Source organism: Agelaius tricolor, unplaced genomic scaffold (assembly GCF_023055355.1).
Source record: "Agelaius tricolor isolate 1412-34295 unplaced genomic scaffold, bAgeTri1.0.p SCAF_3, whole genome shotgun sequence".
NCBI classification, from domain to species: Eukaryota; Metazoa; Chordata; class Aves; order Passeriformes; family Icteridae; genus Agelaius; species Agelaius tricolor.
In genome coordinates, this window is record NW_027269263.1 from 23,462,924 (window position 1) to 23,483,554 (window position 20,631).

At 38.3% G+C, this 20,631-nt stretch overlaps 1 protein-coding gene across 11 annotated transcripts in view; it reads right to left on the reverse strand.

Annotated features, from left to right (window-relative positions):
* Positions 1-20,631, reverse strand: part of ANO4 (anoctamin 4) — a 187,407-nt gene that overhangs the window by 130,979 nt on the left and 35,797 nt on the right. For 10 of the 11 annotated variants that reach the window (XR_011678567.1, XR_011678566.1, XM_071423193.1 and 7 more), the window contains exon 2: positions 749-955. Coding sequence is in view for 9 of the 11 variants with exons in the window: in XM_071423190.1 (XP_071279291.1) it covers positions 749-955 (207 nt within the window). In the remaining 2 variants the exon portion in view is untranslated. Of the gene's footprint in view, positions 1-748; positions 956-15,833; positions 15,869-20,631 lie in introns of those variants that run through there. The other variant, XM_071423195.1, reaches the window with a different exon arrangement.

Genomic DNA, 20,631 nt, shown 5'->3' on the forward strand with positions numbered 1-20,631 from the left:
AAAACTGACTTCATGGGCAGCTCTAATTTGCTTTGCTCAGGAAAGAAATTTAGTGTCTAATTTCACTGTGAAGAGTCACTGAGCATGGCCAGTTCAAACGTACTTCACTACTATGAGAAATGATATTTCTAAAATAGCACTTTCAATTATCATAACAAGGAATGAACTCACGATGCGAATTAGAATTTGATGGTTCCCTGGAGATTTTGACTTTCTTTTGAAAAGTTTCATTTTGTTAACCAGTTAATCTATGTTCTAAGATGTTGTGCAGATCCACAAGCTTTGTCAGTGTTATAGCAAGAAAGAGTTTGATCTACACCCTGGATTGTGTATTTGGTCAAAACCAATTTTAGTGTCAATTATTGAATTCCATGGGGGATGTCTGTAGCCTCTAGAGCAATTAGCTCAAGGCTTACCAAAATTAAATATATATAAGGGAAGCAGTATTAAAAAATATCCCAAATCTCCTTGCATTAACATTTTGGATACCACTACACATCACAGGGATTTTTATGATTAAACTTAAATTTTTATTTCCCACTTTCAGCTGTCCCAACTGCTGTTACTCCCTACAATCTATAATTGACAAAAACATCAAATGTGAACAAAACATCAGTGAGTAATTCTGACAATCAATAGGTTGCTCTCCACAGAAGGATGACCTTGTGCTATTAACACCAGCCTTGCCATGTCATGGCACATCACATGTGAAATAGGACTGGAAAAGGTATCAAGGCAAATCTGTTACCTGTCTGATGGGTTTTTGCTTTTCCACCAGTGACTGATGAAATTGTAGATCCAGAAGATGAGGCTTCCATTTTTATTGACCCTCTGGCTTGTGGGATCGAGGGATGCCCATCCACGGGGGGATGCTGTGACACTGGGTAGCTTGCTGCAGTTCTCCTCTGACAGACTTGCACACGCTTTTCAGCCCCATGAATAGACAAATTTATACCTGACAGGAATAAGAATTAGTACTGTTAGATACAAGAGATCAATATGGAATAACTAAAATATAAATTGTCAGGGTTTAAAATGGAGCTGCAAGAACGTCCTTAAAGAAAAAAAAAAAAAAAGAAAAGCAAAAAGAGAACTCTAAAAGATTAATTTTCTTGGAAAATTAAAAATGTTAACACCTTTGCTGCTGTATTGTAGGGATCAGATTCAGCCATAGTAATAGATATTTAAATTAATACATAGTTATGGTTTACCAATTTACTGGTCTGCAGGAGGAAATATCTTCCATTCCTTTAAAATAACCACACAGCTCACAAAGGACAATATTAATGAGGCAGCTACCACAAAGTTTATTAAATGACAGTTTTCTGATTGCTGGTTTAGAATTTTTCAGAAATTATTTCTTTTCTTCTGAACCTTTACCCAATACTAGGAAGTCTCATCATATGGAAAAGATGCTAGAGGCATTAACTAGCTTTTAAGGAAAAAATAAAAGTCTGTTTTGAGGAAAGCAGTAAGGCTACACATGACAGTAGTAAGACCTTAAGCTTGGAAAAAATTCCACTTTCTCCTGTCTTGTGAAACCTTATTGTCAGTACTGGAAATTGTCTTTCACACCAAAAATCTCAAATTTGTCACATAATCATTTTTTATACTGAAATTGTGATTAAAAACAAGGCTTTATTTTTCCAAAGAAAAAAGCAAAATGGAAATTTCCTTTGTGGCTAGTGGACAGTCTTAGAAAGAAATGCTATCTTACAGTAAATTGCTGATTCTGACTTCCTCCTGTTCACATTGATGCAGTTGCTCCAACCCCACCTGAATTGCTTTCAGTATACTCTGGTTGAAAACACTCAGACAATCTCTTTTGGGCAAGAAGGCTGAATGATAGTTCTACACTACTGTTTTACGCTTAATTTACTTGTGACTCTTATTGCTTCTGTCAGCAAACTATCTTTGTTTTTGAAGAAACCAAATGAAACATCCTAACCAGATATAAATAAGCAAACTAAAAAGCAGATGGAAAAGCAGACCCTAAAGCCTTAAATTGTGGATATTGTAAGCACATTGTAAAGTGCAGTCGCTCAAAATCATTGGCTATTATTGATTAGATTGCTCAGTTTTGTGAATTGAAATGTCTAAGAATGCCTTAATGACTCTGCTCTTCTAGCTCCCCTGGAAGTCAATGTATGTGAACCTCCAGGTCATGGAAGAGGTTTAGAATCTCTGAAATATTAATACACTTTGATCCATAAAACACTACCAAGGAGAAGAGAGCTCCCACTTCCATAGGCAATTGCTGAAAACAGTGGGGTTGCACACAGGAGAAAAGGCTGTGCAAACTGCTTTCTTTTATGATGGCTTTGTGCATTCAGAATCGAAACTGAGTGCTCGATACTTGTCTTTGCTTCCTGACTCCAGAGCTGCTCTCCTGCAATGTGAAATGTGAAGGCATGAGGAGTTTCCTGCAGCAGCTGCTCACCTGCTTCCTGGTTTTAGGGCTAATGTAACTGCCAGCTTCTAAAGACTTGAAATCACATCCTTAGGATACAGAACAAATCCCAGTCACCTTATTCTTGTGAAAAGCAGCATATCAATCCATGTGAACAGAATGACAATGAGCTTGCCTGGACAACATGTTTCTTTGACCATGCCAGCTGTAACAGGCTTCAAAGGGTGAGAAGCTAAGCCCCAGCTGTAAAATGAGCCTTTTACTAATTTTGCAGTCACTAGAACATTCTGATGTTCAAAATATTGAGCAATTATCCCTAAGGTATTACAAAATTAACTACAACCATTTTGTTTATGCATCACCACAGGTTGTTGCATCATTTAAAACAATCATCCCTCTGAAGCTTACGGTGGAGTCACCCAACGTTCAGCACTAAACTTGAGCCTGTCATCAACACATGCTTTCTGCTGGATCTTGGTAAGGCTGTGCTTTCATTTGGTCATGAAAATAGAGACTTATTTTAGGAACTGGCTCCAAACATAAACTGACTGCTACATTACTCGGTTGTTCAAGTTAAGTTGCTTCTTCACGTTCTGAAAACGGTCTATAAACTCTTGTGCAGCTGTGACTGAGCTTCCTAAACTATTTCTGCAACATGTTCTTTTTCAGACATCAAAATAAAGGATACTGCTGCCAGATTGCTGTTCCTAAGAGCTGCAGAATTTGCAGATTGATGACATCCAAAATTAGATTCCATCAAAAATTTGCGGCTGGTTATATGCAACCTTTTTCTTCTTCCACTAAAGAAAGATGATAAATCATACCTCCAAACTACATGAGGAAGACTATTCCAGCATCACTGAAAACTTTACATTCACAATTTTCTTTAGACATATTTAAAATTTAAAAGTGCCTTAAACCAACCACACAAAGAGTGTCACAAACATATACAGTATATTTGGAAGTTTTTCACTCCAATCCCATTGATACTGCAGTTATTTTTTCATGGAATATATCCTTTTATTAGGAGAATTAATTTCCATTATTTTCCTGAGAATGAGCTACAGAAAAAAGATGCAAGTACCCTTATTTAATTATAATTTCAGGTTTTTCCAGAGAAAGATCAGGTCTTTCTTTTCTATGTACATTTCTTTTGTTAAACTGCAAGTCTAAATAAATGTAAGACAGTAATACTGCCACAAGCTGCAGCATTACCTTGTTTTCATGTGGGCAAAAGTTCTTCTAAAAGAGATATTGGCAGTCAAAAATACATCCCCAGATAACATGCAGAAAAGCACAGACAGGGAGGGGGAATCAGAAGTAGAAAAGAGATTGGGAACAATGCATGTAGTTTATGGCAGAGGAAAACCTGGTGAACTATTGGTACTAAGCAGACTCTAGAGAAAACTCTCCCTATTCTTCCTGCAAAAAACCCACACTGCTGCTGAATCCCAGGGTTTGTGGATCAGAGATGTAAGAAAACAGCAGAGAGGTCTCTGAAGAGTAGATGTTAAAGTTGACATCAATTACTTTGTTGCAGCGTGACAATACTCACACAAGACATCCAGAAAGAAGTTCTCCAGCAGCACACTGCAGTCTGGGTCTTCAACTAACTGTACTTGCTGGAGTTTTTCTTCTGCCTTTAGGCTTGGCCATATAGCTGCTGACACCAAATCCCCTGACCATTGCATGCCTGGCCGTATGGCTTTTGATTGTACCTGTCCCTGCAGCTTGGTGATTTTTAAGTGAGCTTGGCATTCATGCTCAGTAGCTGGGTACAATCACACTGGCATGCTTTGACAAGAAGCACAGATGTTAAAAAGGTCAGGGGTTTCTCCTGCATTGCCCTCTGGCTTAATGTAATGGCTCACGAACACCACTTTGGGCCAGGGCTTCAGTGCAAATGCAAGTGAAAGGCTTAAATAGTGTCCAGAATCCACAGCTGACTTTTCATTTTGGAGGACTGGCTCCTGGACAGGACTCAGCCACCTGCACCTGGCTGGCTGCAGTAAGAGTGGGAAGTAGTCTAGTGTTTTGAAGCTGGATGAGATTTAAGCCTCTACATATTATACATAGCACTCAGTTCTTTTCCTTTCCTGCATGCATCAAAAATCTTTCTCTGTATTTTCAGATATCCACGTGCCTTTCTCTTCCTTACCTGTATTTTCATCCTTTTTTTTTCCTAATACAAGCTTTTTGTCTCCATAAGGAGCTGCTCTTCTTACTGACCTTTCGTTCTCCCATGACTCTGAGCTTGCGGGTTCATATAAGACAAACACCTTCACTACCTTCCTGCCAATAGATCTCAGCTGTGCAGTTTGCCAGCAGAGAAGAGCAGCTTCTATTCTGCTTCTGGATAAATTTTATTGCTCCAAGATAAATCTTTTTATTATAGAATTTTTTAAACCATCAATCCTTCCACATTGAGCATATTTTGTCTCTTATAAAGTGGTAATATGCTTATGACGCTTAGGGATTTATAATGCTCCAGATAAAACCTGCATATGAGAACATTAAAAGGGAGTAATGAAGTACTTCCAAGTCATGAAGCAATAAAATCAAACATAAAAAAGAAAAAGGAGGGAGAAATTATTAACATTCCAAACACTACAGTGTGCCTGAATGCAAAGTTTTGTGTGATTATTTGTTTTGTTGGCTCATCAGATGCTTCAAAGATGAACAGCAACATCCTGCACTACTCAGAAATCACTCTGCCCATCTGATGGACATTTGCTTTGGCTCTGCACCATGCACCTCTGCCAGGCTGTGCACCATGCACCTCTGCTATGGGACTGAGCAGAGTGACATGGCTCTGGTGCCGATGGAGAAGACTTTTGCACCTGAATTTGGGTCAGAAAGGCCGTGTGTCCAAATTATACTGTGCAGGGACTGACACCTCTCCACCTTGGAAGGCACCCCCACAGTGAGTGTCAGGTTTGTGTCAGCCTCAGTTTTCTTCCATCTTATACCACTTTGGGTCACAGGCATGTATTTATAGGTTCCTTTCTGAAGTGTTTGTCTCTAGACAAAGATTATGTGAACATGAATAGGCAATAATAAGACAGTGCAGAGTTACAAAGTTGTACAAACAATCCATTAGCTAACAGTGTTTGATTAGCCTCAAGTGTCCTGACCTGCTTTGTAGATCTTTCCTGGGATAACAAAGTAGTTCTGGCAGGTGCAGGAAGTCCTTTTTGTTTTGTATCATTAGTGTCAGTGCTCCTGTTGGAGGCCAATTACTCCATCTATTTCTCTTTTCTATGTGTGTCTTTTATTTTGTTTCAGCCTTATATGGAGGGCCTTAGGAGCAGATTGAGGCAGGCCCTTTTTTCAAGGCCCTTTTCACAGCAGACCAAGTACAGGGGAGCACAAAAAGTGAGGGAGAAAATGTGAGCTACTCTATCACACATAGTCACAAAAAGTAAAGCAGCTCTGAAAAAGTCTGCAGTCATCAAGGCAGAGATAAGCAAGATTGTAAGTAAGCACTTTGTAAGCATGAGCAGAGGGCAGAAAATGAGGTTTTAAGGAGTATTTAAATGGGAAAATTAGATATTTAGTTGCTTTCAACACACAGGGAAGAAGAAAGTGAGCTAATTTGTCCACCTTAATAAACTAAGTACTCTTTCCTTTCCTTGTGCAAATTGCCACATTTCCCATTAAAGTCAATGATGCTCTGCAGACTGCTTCAGCTTTTTCACATTTTAAAGATAGCTTTGATAAAGGGGATCTCAGAAAGGGAAGCGATGTATAAGGTTTCTCATGCAAACCCAGTTTAATCTGAGATTCAGCAAACAGCTGTACTTGATGCCATGATGGACTTTTTTGCTTGCTCTGAATTCTAGGTGGAAATGAAGGAACATTAGAGAAAAAATCTCCTGCTGTCCTCTGTACACATGCCTGAAAGCATAGTCTAAAGGCAGTTCCCTTTTTTTTCTCACCCTATGTATTACTTAGGTAACAAATACATCCAGAAATCATCCTTAACTTGATGAAAAATGTTACAACATCATTAGGATTCCCATATTAGATTAAAACAGTTCTTAAAAGTTTAAATATCATCTCTTTAATGCAGCATCAAGTATGTTGCCACTGATAACATGTGATTATGAAATCATATCTAAGATCAGGTTATGTTTCAAGTATAGCTTTGGAAATGTTGAAATACTTGTGACTACATCAGATGTAAAAAACCTCACAACTGCAAGCCCTCAGGTAAGCAAACAGAAAAGCTACTACCTACAGAATTTCCCAGGAACTTCACTGGCTGGAGAGAAGGACTGATACTTTGCATCTTGACAAACGACATATTCAGTTTTCTGAGATTTTCTATGATTGCTCCTCCCAACCCTCTTCCTCCTAAATATTGGAGACATTACACGATTTCCAAAATCTGTAGCAGTTTCAGGTGATGTTGCCTAAATGTTACTTTTTTCTCTTATTTTTTATCAATTTTTTTTCCAGTTGGCTTCTGAATTTACATCCATTTTTAGCACATATAATTTTCCCTGGAAACAAACCACAGAGCTTAGAGATACAGTTGGTGGAGGAATAAGTCTTTTTTTTTTTTTTTTTTGTCTGAAACATGGTATCCATGGAAGTACTGTATTGAAAGAGATCATGAATGACCTCTTTCCTTTCCCTCTCCATGATAATACAGAGCTCTATCATATCCCCTGCTCTATTGTTTTCTTCCTGAGCTTAGGAGACCTAGTTTAAACTGTTGCTCCTTTCTAATTAACTGTTGGATGTCTCCAATCATCCCTGGTCACTCTTCTGTTCCTTGCCTTTTTCAAAGGATGAAGACCTGAAATGCACCCTAAGAAACGTTCAAGAAGCAACATCAGAAATGCCCATGATGTTCAGGCTGTGCTTTCACTGAGGATTTACACAGTGACACAATGAAGTTTCTCATTTTATTCTTTCTCTTGTAATTTCACTTGCCCAAAGATACTTGTAGATGGATTCTGCCTCCCTGTCATATTTGCCAGGTCTTTGGGGAATTTTTCAGTGACTCAGGAGTCTTTCTTTTAACCATTTGCTTGAGGTTCCTGTTATTCTTGCTTACAAAAGTGGCTTCACTACCTGTGGTAAAACTGCATCCAGAGCCAGCGTTCAGTTAAGTCTGTTGAAATCCTAATGAATAAAAAGATCATGACCACCTTAGGCCTGCCATCAAAGGGTTGTTTTCACAGCCCTGAATGTGATTTATTGAATTACAACAAGCTAACATTCAATGGTGATTATTTAGCATAACTGAAAAACTCCCAAAGTGCTCAAGGAGAGGCAAGATTACAACCCGAAGTCATGAAAATATCTTGGAGAGAGTCATAATAGTCCTACTTTAATGGTCTACATGGCACTCTGAAAAACCACTTGTCTTCCTTTAGTGTGAAAAGTTTACCTCAGCTATAAAGCTGAGGTAAATATAAAGGTGAATATGAATATATGAGGTGAATATAAAGCTCTTTAGGGCTGCTGTTGAACTAATGGTGATTGCTGCAGCCGTGTTGCAGGTCCATGGTGCTGAACACAGGGTGATGCCTATGCAAGTTGTATGAACCCAGGTGAATAAATGAAACTTTTTTCAACCCCCAAGTTGCCTAACTTGATTAATTTTTAAGCCTTGTACTTTTATTTCTGTCTGACAATTCATTCTTTAGTTCCTCTGTATAAAAAACAAACACACTGTAGAGTGCATATATGTTATACTTACCAGGCTACTGGAATAAATGCCTAACAATTGTGTTCAAAGTGTGCCTCACTTAAGTTCACCCAGCAACCTGAAACCAGTGTCATTTGTCACCATCCCAGCTGCCTGAACTCTTCTGGAGATTGCCTGCATTTTTATTGTTTCAGTTTTTACTGCTCTCTTTCTGTTTGTTTAATATCTATTTTGATTTACTTTATTGTTCCTATTGGACTACCATGAGTGTTAGAACCACACGCATGCTGAAGGGTAATAAAAGAAAAAAAGCGTTCAAAAAAGTTCCTTTGCTTGGCCCAGTATGAAAATCACCGTGAGGAAAAACACCTGGCCTTGAAATCTGATAAACACAATAGAAATCAAAAACTGAGGCTGATAAAACATTTTTAGTAAAGTGCTTTTCTATCAAAAAAATTGCCATTTTTTTTCAGGAAAAGAAAACCCCAAAGTCAAGAATTGCTGTCAAAAGTTTTGTTGAAAAAATTATTCTGAACTTATCTGGACTGGAATATTGCATTTTTTTTTTTGAAGCTACTTGATGCTTTGTAAAAGGTAATCTAACAAATTGAGTAGAACACAAATTACAATGTAGAATATCAGTTACCTCTGAGCAAGCCAAAAAAACCATTATCATTTCAATTACTGAAACACCGTCTGTATTGCCAATCATCAATTAATTTTACTTTAATATACAAATAGTAAGAAATAATTAAAACCATAAACATCCAAACCAGAAAGCAAAACAAATCAAAATAATATAATAAAATACAACAAATACAAGAAGTCCAACTAAGATGAAACATTTTAGCTGTCCAGAAGCAAATCCTAATAGAAATATTTTAAGCATTATGTAGAAATGTGCTCAAAATAAATTCAGAGGGGGGGCACAGTAAGCAAGAATATGAGAATTTCTGTGGATTGGATATTTCAGATTTTGATTCGCTGTTTCTATAATCAAGGGGAATAGACTTGCATTAGAATGAATGTAGGATCATACAAAAAACAATAGATTCATATTTCAGTTTCTGTCACAACAAATAACATCACATCAACACTTCTTTCTTTGAGGCAGTTTTTCCTAAAAAAAATTATTGAAGATTGAATCTGTCTCCTTAAGTGCCTCTTATTGATTTGGAAACTCTAAGAGGCAGTTAATCTTGTCTTATTATTTATTATATATGCACAGCATTTACTAGCTGAAAATAGACTCAACACTGAGATGATTTAAAACTTACTTTCACCTGTGGTAAGCACTGCATTTAAGATCATTTTCTTTCTTAGCAAGTAGCTCTTATTCTGATCTTCAAAATCAAGAGCATTCTCATTAAATCTGTTTGTGCTGATTTTGAGCTTTTTACCCATAGAATAATACCCATACACAGCAGTAATACATGGTGCAGACAGTGGGGCAAACCACAGTGCTCTGTGAAACAAAGCACTAAGTCAAATCCTAGATGCTTTTTACTGGCTGAGGAATAAAAAGTAGCACTAACCATTCAGATGTATTCTAAGTGTAGGTAGATTTAAAAGGAGAGAATTCTCCTTTTTTCTCTCAATTTTAATTTGCTGCCTGAATGTCAACTGCTACATTGCAAATATCACAAGTCTCATTTTATCTGATTTAATCGGATATTCTCCATAATGCAGAGCAGTGCAATCAATCTGAGACATCATCTGTGAAACAGGATAAACACCTCAGGAGACTTCACAGATGGGGAAAGGAGGTATCTCAGGATAACTCTGAATGTGTCTGCTCCATGGCACAGATAGTAATGATTTTCAGCACAGCAACTAGGCTTAATTTAACTTTCTCTTTTTGCATCCTATGCCAGGGGACTGGCCTGTCATCAGTGCCCTCTTGCTGTTCCAGTGTCAGGCCCTGGTCACGCTCTCTGGGGCACTCTCAAGCAGCAGATCAAGTGCACTTCCCTGTCTTCACCCAGCCTGTGCTATAGCCCTGGATGTGGGGCCTTTACCAGGCATGGTGTCTAAATCCTCCATGCTCACAGTTAGTCTCATCAACCATCAATTGACTTTTACTTTCAATGCTATATTATCATTGAAATTACACAGCCAATGCCTTCAGGGGCAGGCCATAACACAACAAAACTTACTTCAACTCCTCCCTCAGCCAAATAAAAATATTATCTTATAGATAATGTTGCAGCAAAGTATAAACTTTACTAAAATGTTTTTAAAGCAAACATGCATCTGAACACATATGTATCTGAGTAAATTGGTCGAGTGTTCATGTCAAACCTGACCATGTCAAACTGGTCAACTGGTCATGTGTTGGGTCAAGTCCAACACCTGAGAGGGTTTTTGGCCTCTGAAACAGCTGTCCATTGTGGGCATGTCCCAGGCTTTAGCATCTCACGTGTGCAGGATTTGATGCTGGATCCCCAGTGGGAGGAGGCACAGAAGTCCCCCACCCCTCCTGGGGAAGGCCCTGATATGGGCTGGAAGGATGTGCTGTGGTAGGTTCCGTCAGAGCCTGGATGGGCCTTACTCTGCAAGGAAGAGGCATCAGCCTCCACAGCCCTGCTTGCTGCAGCACCTGTGTCTGGATGAGGCTCTTCCATGGCAGATATATTTACAAGGGCCAGTTTTACCAGAAATGTTGAGGCATGTGTACTACTTGTCTTTCTTTTGCGCATCATTACTTTTCAGCACACTCCCTCTTGGCAAGTAATGATTTTGGTTGTAATAAAGCCTATGGTGCCAAGCTTTCTAAATGGCCATAAAGTGAAGATGATCCCCAGAAGAGGTGGCAGATGTAGTGTGCAGCAGATGCCAATGAATGTCTGTGTTCATCGGCCGCCTCATCTTTCTGGCAACATTTCAGACCATTAACAGTAACAAAATACCATTGAAAAGAATACATAAACCTGCCATGTTTACATATACGTTCCTCACAGGCATCCAGTTGATTGTTCTCAGTTTATGCTCATCTTGATAGAACAAAGCACAGGTCTTGCTTATTCTTCTGAGCTAGATTGTATTTCTGATGGAAGACTAATAAACCCTGGGAGACAACAGTAGCTACATAATGATTGTCTGAATTTGGCAGATTCCATAGACATGGAAAAAAACTCTCTATTCATAAATACCATTTCAATTCCTTGAGCTCTTTATAGCAGACTGAGAAGAAATTGTAGAACACTACAAAAATGCAGTAGCTGCATTGTAGGGTACTGTAAGGTATCTAACAGATTTGGTTTTTCAAAAGACAGTCCATCTTCTAACTCCTTTACTGAATAATAGCCTTGTACAAGGGCAAGGCTCACTGTTTTTTCATAAATGATTTTCCGATATGTTAGCAATTAAAAAAAACATGCATATCATGCAAGATAGACTTTCAGGTATGTTTATGCACTACATAAAGCACTGGATATTAATTTGATGTTACTACTTTTTAAGAGGAGGCACAGAAGAGACACAAATTTTCTGAATCCATCCAAACTAGCTTGATTATAGAATGAACCTATAATAATAGAAACCAGTGCCTAAATTTAGCTCCTGTGATTGATACTTTCTCAGTGAAAGGGCATTAATGAATATTCTTTCATAAAACTTTTCCTTTCTTCACTCTTAACCCTGACACTCAATGTCATTAATTTCAAAAACCACCAAGTGAAAGTAAAAAAAGATAATTAAAAAAAATCTCACTGCATATGTAAAAATATTACAAATACCTCTAAGTTACACCTGCAAGTATTGCAAGTATACTGAAAATTTTATTTTTAAGAACATTCCAGTTGGACAATGATGCTGAATTTGTTCTGAATGTCACAGTGGTTTTGAGGGTTCAAGCCAGCAGAAGGTTCAGGCAGAGAGTCAGTTTCTCTTCACAAGTACCATTTTGTCCATAGTTGAGTACCTTCACCAAAAGATGTGTAGAACACAATCTTTTTGAACAAATCCAAAACTGAAATTTCATCACCAAAACTGCCCATAAAATCCTGAAGCGATTCTGAGAAGATCTTAGCATATTGTAACCCGGTCTGTCTTTGAGCAATACACAGTGTCTGAACAATTAAAAGTGGTTGTGCACTCTCCTCCTATGGTGATACAACATCCACAAAAAGAGAACTCAGATACACAGGCAACAGCCTATTGAGAAACCAAGGGAATAGTCTGCTAGTAGAGGAATTAAACACAGAGAAACTGATGGGCAGCTAGTGAGTGGAAAAAAAAAAACCAAACAAATATAACATCAAACCTTCTACATGCAAAACACATTTTTAAAAAAAAAAACCCAAACCACCCAAGTGCCAAGAACATAAAAAACCCCAAACAATCTGCCTGTCTCATTCCTTCCCAGAGGAGATGCCTGGTTATACATATCTCCATAAAGCTGTTTTATGTACTCCCTGAAAGAAAGAGCCAAGAGTACCTTTTCACACTGTATCTGATCTACAGAGTCAAAATGGCACTGAAAACCATGGGTCCCACTGGACTCCTCTCTTCCTTCTAATCCTTTATGAACACAATTCTAAATCCTTAAAAATCCTTAATCTGGGTTTAGAAAAAATATTCTTGTTAAATTTCTATGAAGAGTTAACCACCAACCAGAAATATTTTTCTTCATTTACAAAGCAGTATGAGCCAGCTAACAAGAGGTTTTTGATGAATCACAGCAGTCATAATTACAATTACATGAACAGAAATCTGGGAATAAATTTCCATATATGATTTTAATGCTTCAATCGATAAAGCATACTGTCTGTCTAGAAGTCAAATATGTAGATGAGTTAGAATTGAAGTAGATGAAAGTGTGAGAGAATGAATATTCGATAGGAATAGCATTTTCTCTAATTCTGGATAATGTTCATGATGTTTTCCATCTCCTTATGTGGCACCTTTCCTTGTTGAACACTGGGCATTGTCTTCATTTAATGATTTCTGACAATAACATCTTCAGTGATAAAGCCATGGCAAGGAACTGTTTGTGACACATTCTCTTTTTCAAAAACTGCTGGGTTTTGGGTTTGTTTCTGCCTTTGCAACTCTGAAAACTTAATCCATTCAAAATGCATTTTTCCATTATGGGACTTTTTAAAAAAGTGAATCTAAGGCAGTCAAGATAAAAATAGCTTCATCATTGACAATACTGAGCCTTTCTTTATTTTTCTTTCAAGTCTTCCAGTTAACAATCCATTTTATAGATAAATATATCAGAACCAAAGCATGAGGCCAAATACAAAGAGGATGCATAAACATTCGTAAGTCCTAAAAATTACTGTCCAAATATGCTTGAGATATCTGGTGCTCCTATCAGTTCCATAACTGTTTTTTCCTTCTTGGAATTTAATGGTATATATGGTATATGTCAAAATGTTTTCTATATTATCTTCAATCAAAAGAAAATATCTCAAAGCAGTTACTTCAATCCAGTCTCTCAATATCTACAATTTAGAATTCAATGATTATTTTCACTGACTCTAAAACCACATTCAACGAATACAAAGACCATATATGTTCTTAATTCATGCAAAATGATAAATCCCTCTCTGCTGTCTTTCTCATTTTCACAAGTGCAAAATAGTCTAAAGGTATGAAAATTCTTTTTTTCCTCCCTTACTGTGCTAGGGCACAGCTCATTTCATCTCATCTCCTTTATTCTAAAACTGTAATTGTTATTTATGATGCACAAAGTCTACTGTTCATCCTTTCAATAGAAATGAACATGTATTGTCTGTAAATGCAGGAAAACATGACTTTCTCAGTAAAAAGGATTATGCACTAGGTTTTACTACATGGTGATGGATATTATGAGAAAGATTGTGACCCAGCTCTAATCCCATCCATCAGAAGGGCTGGGGAAGGAGAACATCTGCCAACCTTCATACAACCAAGCCATCAGCCAATTTTTCACAAACTTGGCCACAGTAATTCACAACAGTCATTTCCTTTTTTTAAAGATTCTGTTTCAGCTTGCAGTCACTTGGCATGACCCACTATCAACTTTCTTGCAGACACCATCTCATGCCTCAACGATATTTTTCAAATGTACAGCTTACTGAATTGCTTGCTGACCTAACACCTTGTCAAGCTTCATCTGACTTTGGAATTTAATATAAAGCTCTTCACAGGACCCTGTACACATAAGAAAAAACAGCCCTTCAGATCACACTGATCCTATCCTCCATTACAAAAGCACAAAAGACAATCTTCTACTTACCCACATTTCACATGAAATAAAAATACCACTGCATGATGGCAGAATATCTCAAAAGAACATGCATTTCAGATAAGTGCTAATAACTTTATTGCTAAGTTTGCTCTAAAAGTTAAACTTTTCTGAAGATATTACATAACATGAGTAATGCAGTAATTGAGCTTATTTTTAACTGCGCTTATTTTTAATTGAGCTACTCAGGTATTGAACTTAAGGCTGTCACCTTTAAATGACTTGCTATATTAATGTAATAAATTTTAAAATTCTTTCTAAAACTTTCATCTGCTTAGATGTGCTTTGTAATCTGCTTCTTCCAGATACATAGCGCATGGAGAAGTTCTGGAGTGTTTACAGCACCAGCTAGCCCTAATCCCAGCAGAACCAGCTTGCTTTTTTCAGGCAGGGAGCAAGACCAGTGAAATACAACTGTAGCCATACAGCTAAATAAATAAACCTGGGTGGTGAGCTCATGGATGAAGCCCACCCTAGACTCTGGCCGTGTGGCTCAGACAGCCTCCCGTGGGCAGCTCAAGGCCTCACAATTATGGATTGCATGAAAGGCGAAAACAAAGTCCTCTTCTGACCTGTCCTCCTGCTTCCTACATGCAGAGTGGGAGCACTCCCACACACCCTGGTACACTTTTGGATCATTATAGTCAACCTTGGTAGAACCAGCAGGATGATGGTTTTTTTTTTAGTTTTCCTTGGTATTTTTGCAATTTGATAAAAAGTGGCTTTCTCTTGCCAGTCCATTGGCCTCCTACCTGAAAATCTGAAATCTGCCCAGAGACTCAAGTTCTCTGGATGTAAGCTCCTTCTCCCAGTCTAAGAACTACTTTGGACATAGAAAGTTTAATTCTAAAATGCTCTAATTTTGATTATTTCAGAATGACACACCAGAGCTACCATTTCAGGGAAAACGTCGAAATTCCATCTGATGTACAATATCAGTACAATTTCCCCTCTGGCGAAATTCCAGTGGGAAAAGAAATTACATATTCCTTGGATCTAACACATACCAAAAATACAATATAAGATAATCAAGCTGAGTACTGAGAGAAATAAGATATGACTGTTAAAGTTACATTTCACTGAACTCTAACGTGTGAAGGATTTTCTTCTTTTAATGCATAAACAACTGGTTTTCTCCTCCTCTGTTCTGTTACCTCACTATGCTTTCCAATTTTAAAAATATTTCTCACTAAAATTCTGAATATGCATGAAAAGGCAGTCCAGAAGTGGAAGAAAGAAAAATAATATTTTAAGTGTGAGAGAAATGTTGGCAAATTGTTAACTAAATATCTACTTAGATGAAATCTAGTGATATCACAAGTATTACCACCAGGCTCTATCTAGTTCTCCAAGTCTATTTTAAGCCAGCATTATGATGAGATAGTTAGCATGCAGCATCCTTATAAAAAATAAAATTAAAACCACCAGAGTCATTTAACTTCCTTTTGCATATAAAAGTCCCTCTAACTGATTCTTGTAAAACCTTATATTCTATGGTAACATTGCTAGAAGCTGTAAAAACTCACCTTTCTCTTAGCTGAGGATGCTTCTTAAAGGCAACTTCCTATGTTTGGAAACTCACTGTAAAGGTTGCCATGGTGATTAATTTTAAAAGTGAAATTCTCCCTTTTTAAAGTTTTTTCTTTAAAGAAGAAATGTGCTAGGGCTCAGCTCTCAGCAAGATAAATGGGAATGAAAATTCCACCTTAATCCTGAAGATTAAAGGACAAAACCTCTGTGTAACTACAATTTCAGAAGAAGAGATGTTTTCAGAAAAATTTTGGAAATATCTATTTTTACCTAAAAATGAAAGAAAAAGTACATCCATAGGCAAAAGAATTGAAGGGAAAAAGCAACATTTTCTAGTGGTCAGATGTAGCCAGCAGGCTAGTTTATACTACTGATAGGATGGAGGAAAGGCAAGGAAAGAATGGTTGGGGTAGCTGAAACTCAATAGAAAAACTGGCAGTCAGCTAGGGATAGTGACATTGTGTGGCAAGAGAAAGAAGTGAAATGCATCCCCAAAGAGAAGGCTAGAAACCAAAGGTCACTACTGAAAAGCTCTTTACCTAAGGCATTGTCCATTTTATTTCCATGGCCCAAGATGTAATTTCACATGGGTGTTTCCGTCTATCAACATCTCCTCTTCCCAGGGATGTGCAAAGCTACATTAAACCTTGGCTGTCTACACAGCTGTGTGAGCTGTCAGGGAACAGACAACTGCACAGCTCTGTTCCTGTGCTGGGAGATGGAAAAGTACCATTTCTTCTCTAAAAAACATACAATTTTCAACATTACGTCATCCAACTTGCCCCTGCATAAGCTGTCACTGCAGAAATCACTGGCAAATTAAACTGGGAAATGCTGTGCCAGTTCAATACCCAGGCAATTTATGGCTTCTTTATTCACATAAAGATCACAGTACTGTGAGATAGCTGCATTATTCATTATGTGTTTAATATTTTCTCTCTCCAGGCAAAAGTATCTGTACATACACAATTAAAATGTCTGACATAGACAGAGTTGATTTTAATACAAAGAATCAAATTTGTTTCAGAGACCTGCTTGACCTTAAAGCTCTATGGTTTAAATCAACAGAAGGAAAACCAGGCTGAGACTTATGTGGTGCAGTGCCTGGGCATTACTCATTTTACCTTGAATGACTATCCAAGAAAGCCTCTTTACTTGAGCTTATCACATCAGTGATAAGACCACATGGTAAATGTAAAATAGTCTAAGTTATATAGAATTATTTTTCACTCAACACACGTGGTCATGATGGTAACAAAAGAAAACACCTTTTTAAAAATGGCAGAACATTCAAATAATTACTATTACTTCTTTGCCATTATTATAAAGTTTAGTAAATCCACGTGCTTTGTAATTATCTATTAGGACTTCCAGGGAAAAAAATCCCTGATGCATGGCATCAGAGTTACAGGTATGAATACAATGCAAATAGAGTAGGAAACAGTCACCATCTCATTCCCCAGACTCCAGAGCAGCAATGCTACTCCTAAGTTAGTGCTCCCCACACCTTCCTGCCTTCTCTTGCAGGGACAGATCACACCTATTGGCAACTGCATGCTCCCTAAAGAAAATCTAGTTTGTTTTTACTGTCCCAGAGATCTGTGTTTTTCAGCACACAGATTTTAAGCAATGAAAAGTCGATTTTCTGAGCAAAGGGAGAACAGTAGTTCAATGTGCAAACAGCTAGAGTGGTATAAACGTTTCAAGGCTTTCATCTCTGTCATTAACAGGTACATTCATCCTTTTACACATTAATCTTTATAGAGAATGTAGTTAGTTTAAACTGCAAATTTTCTTCATACTCTCTCTTGAACAAGGGTTTTTGTAAGAATTATGGAGACAAGCCACACTCCAGACAGTCATCATTAGGAGTTTCAACCTCCTTATGTACTCATAGCAGAGAAGTGGCTGAAGGTTTCCACAGAGCACCAATAGCTCAGAACAAAGCTGAGACTGACCACACTTAAACCACTCCATGATGTGTCTTTGAAGGCTGAGGCTAATTCTATGTTCAGGAGTAAGCTACAAAGAGTAGTGAAGCATCCATCATTTGTGTGCTTGGTACCTTTTTTCTTCACCCGTATTTTTCTTTACTTTTCCTGTGTCTCTGTCCTTTCTTGTGACTGGCATTTTCTTTAGGCCATGATTTGCTTCTCATTTACTCAACATGAGGAAGCTGCAGAACAGTAAAGGGATCTTAAATAGAGTGTTTGAGAATTTCTTTGGAGCCTGAAGTTGAAAGTGTGTTTTTCATCTAATAAAAGGCTAAATGAACCAAATAAACCAAAAGAAAATGTAGTGGGTTTAGCTGAACCTTCTGTTTCATCACCCTTGCTCAAGCTGATGATGTTTCCCTCATGACATCACCAATATGTTAGTACCAGCTCCTTGCACTAAAACAAAAAGCAATTCAAGAAAACCCAGCACACAGAGGAAGAGAGAATGGCACTGGGGGCAGGTGACTGTAGAACCAGCTTGGGAAATCCCTGGGCCAACACAGGCAGACACATATGCCATCCCAGCATCATATTGTGATTTCCCTCCCCTCCTTAAGATGTTCCTGATATCTTACCAGGAGCTTGCCCACCCAGACATGAAGGTACAAAGCAAGTGAGGACACAGTGGCTGAATACAGTTTCTGAAACATTTGAACACACAGTAAAAGTTCTGGACAATTTTTGTTGCACAGAATAGGACTAAAAACAGATGCTGGATTGTTTTACCTTACTCTCAAACAAGAGGGAAAGACTCAGCACAAGAAATAAATACTTACATTATAAACTTGGAAGTTCCATGCTATAGATAACCTTGGAAAAACAAAGGAATCACTTAATCAGAGACAAAACCCTTGTGGATGTTCCCAGCTTAGAAGGCAGCACTTCAAAGACACAATCTAAATATACATAAATAGTTCCAGATAGGAAGGCCTCTGTGGGACTAACTCAAAATGAGGTGTGTTAATGGCACAGGATGAGGAGACTAGGCTTAAACTGAGAGAGCCCAGAAATAAGAAAAGAGGAATGAATTTGCCTGTCAAGGGAGAAAGATACAGCTTATTCCCTTCTGCCAGTGTTTCCTCATTAGCACTGAACAGTGGCTGTCCAAGCTCTTCCTTTCCAATCCAGACCATAGTTGTACCTCATCCTTTCCAGATGGGAGTAAGCTGCAGTGTGAATGCAGCAAAGAACAAAGTATTCAGCACTACCAGAACAAGCTGCCAGCAATTCAGCTGTTAAATTTGCAAATTTGCTATTAGACCAGTATGACCAATTAGTTTTCTAGCTGGATGGGGGAATCACTGAAATGTAATCTCCTGCAGCACTGCTAAGTGGCACAATTAGCCTGAAGAATGGTGGCCAAGCATTATTAACATGTCACAGAGGCAATCTGTGACTGCTACACAAAAATATGGCCCCTAGGACAGCCATGAAAGAGCAGGCTGCCTTTCAGTGTCTGCAGAAATAAACATGGGGGACACCCTCCACATGGCAGAAATGCAGGGTAAGCCAAGGTCTCAGAGCAGTTCTGGCAGATGACAGCAAGATGGTGCCCTCAAGGTGCTGGGTGATTAGAGCTCAAGCAATAAGTCTTCTGCTTTCTCTCTATGCAGCCCAAGCCTCCTGAAACACTTGGTTGTATTAACCACAGAGGAGTCATTAAGACTGGTCTGACAGTAATGCAATCACACCTGCTGAGAGAATCAACAGCCTACTTTCAGGGAGGAGACTCTCTGGCTGGAAGGCTTCACAGTCCTGAAATCAGGGACCAATGTTCTGAATACAAATTCCTAATTAGTAGGAAAAATTCCTATCCAGAACCTAACAAAACCACAACACCCTGCTTACCCTAGGACAAAATTATTACTTCCTGTGGTGAAGTCCCATCATATTGAGCAAGGCAATGAGGCTCATCAGTATATTTGACAGAGACTTCATAAGTAGTGCTGACTTAAATCTGTTTTAAACATCAGCCAGGGCCTAGAAGTGAAGTGTAAACTGAACCAAGTGTCAAAGCTTCAGCAAGGACACTTGCAGGAGAAATAGAGCTGAGGTAGAGACAACCCAGGAGCATGACATTAAGTTATATTCAAATCTTTACAGGTATTTGGAGAACCTCAAGGGGGGTGGGTCTGTCTATCCATCAAACATCAGGATCTGAGGACATGTGAAAGACTCCAGCCAAGTCATCCAGGAAATGCTCAGACCAATGAGGCAAAAGGGCTCAAATAACAATCAGTTACATCTCTGTATCCTTCACATAGCTTAGCAGACTCTGAGGATGCTCAAGGCAGTTAACACCTGCCAGTGAACAACGGGGATAGTCCAAGACCTGGCACCAGACATTTGTCTGGGTTAACGAAGAACTAAGCAAACCAGTAATCCTATCATATTACTTTATGATTTATACTAGTGAAGAGCTCATGAACAAATCAGTACTGAACCACAATGCCAGAGAGGCCAACCATGGCAGCCTTAGCCCAGAGCCACTAGCTCAGCACACATAATAGCAGTCCTGATGAAACAGAAGGCCTTATCCAGAAACTGAAACTTCTTGCTCATTGCTGACTGTAGAAATACCAAGCAGCATGAACTTTCTACATTGCCACACCATTAATCCTTATAACAGAAGAAAAAGACTGAGCGTCTGTCAATAACTTACCATGCCTTGCTGAAGGCTAAAGGTAATCTGGGGAAATGGCAAAAATTAAGTGCTCTAACAGGTAATCAAAAATGTTCACTGTGTGACTATGCAAAATATACATCCTGTATCTCCTTCTATCTGCTGAGAGATGAG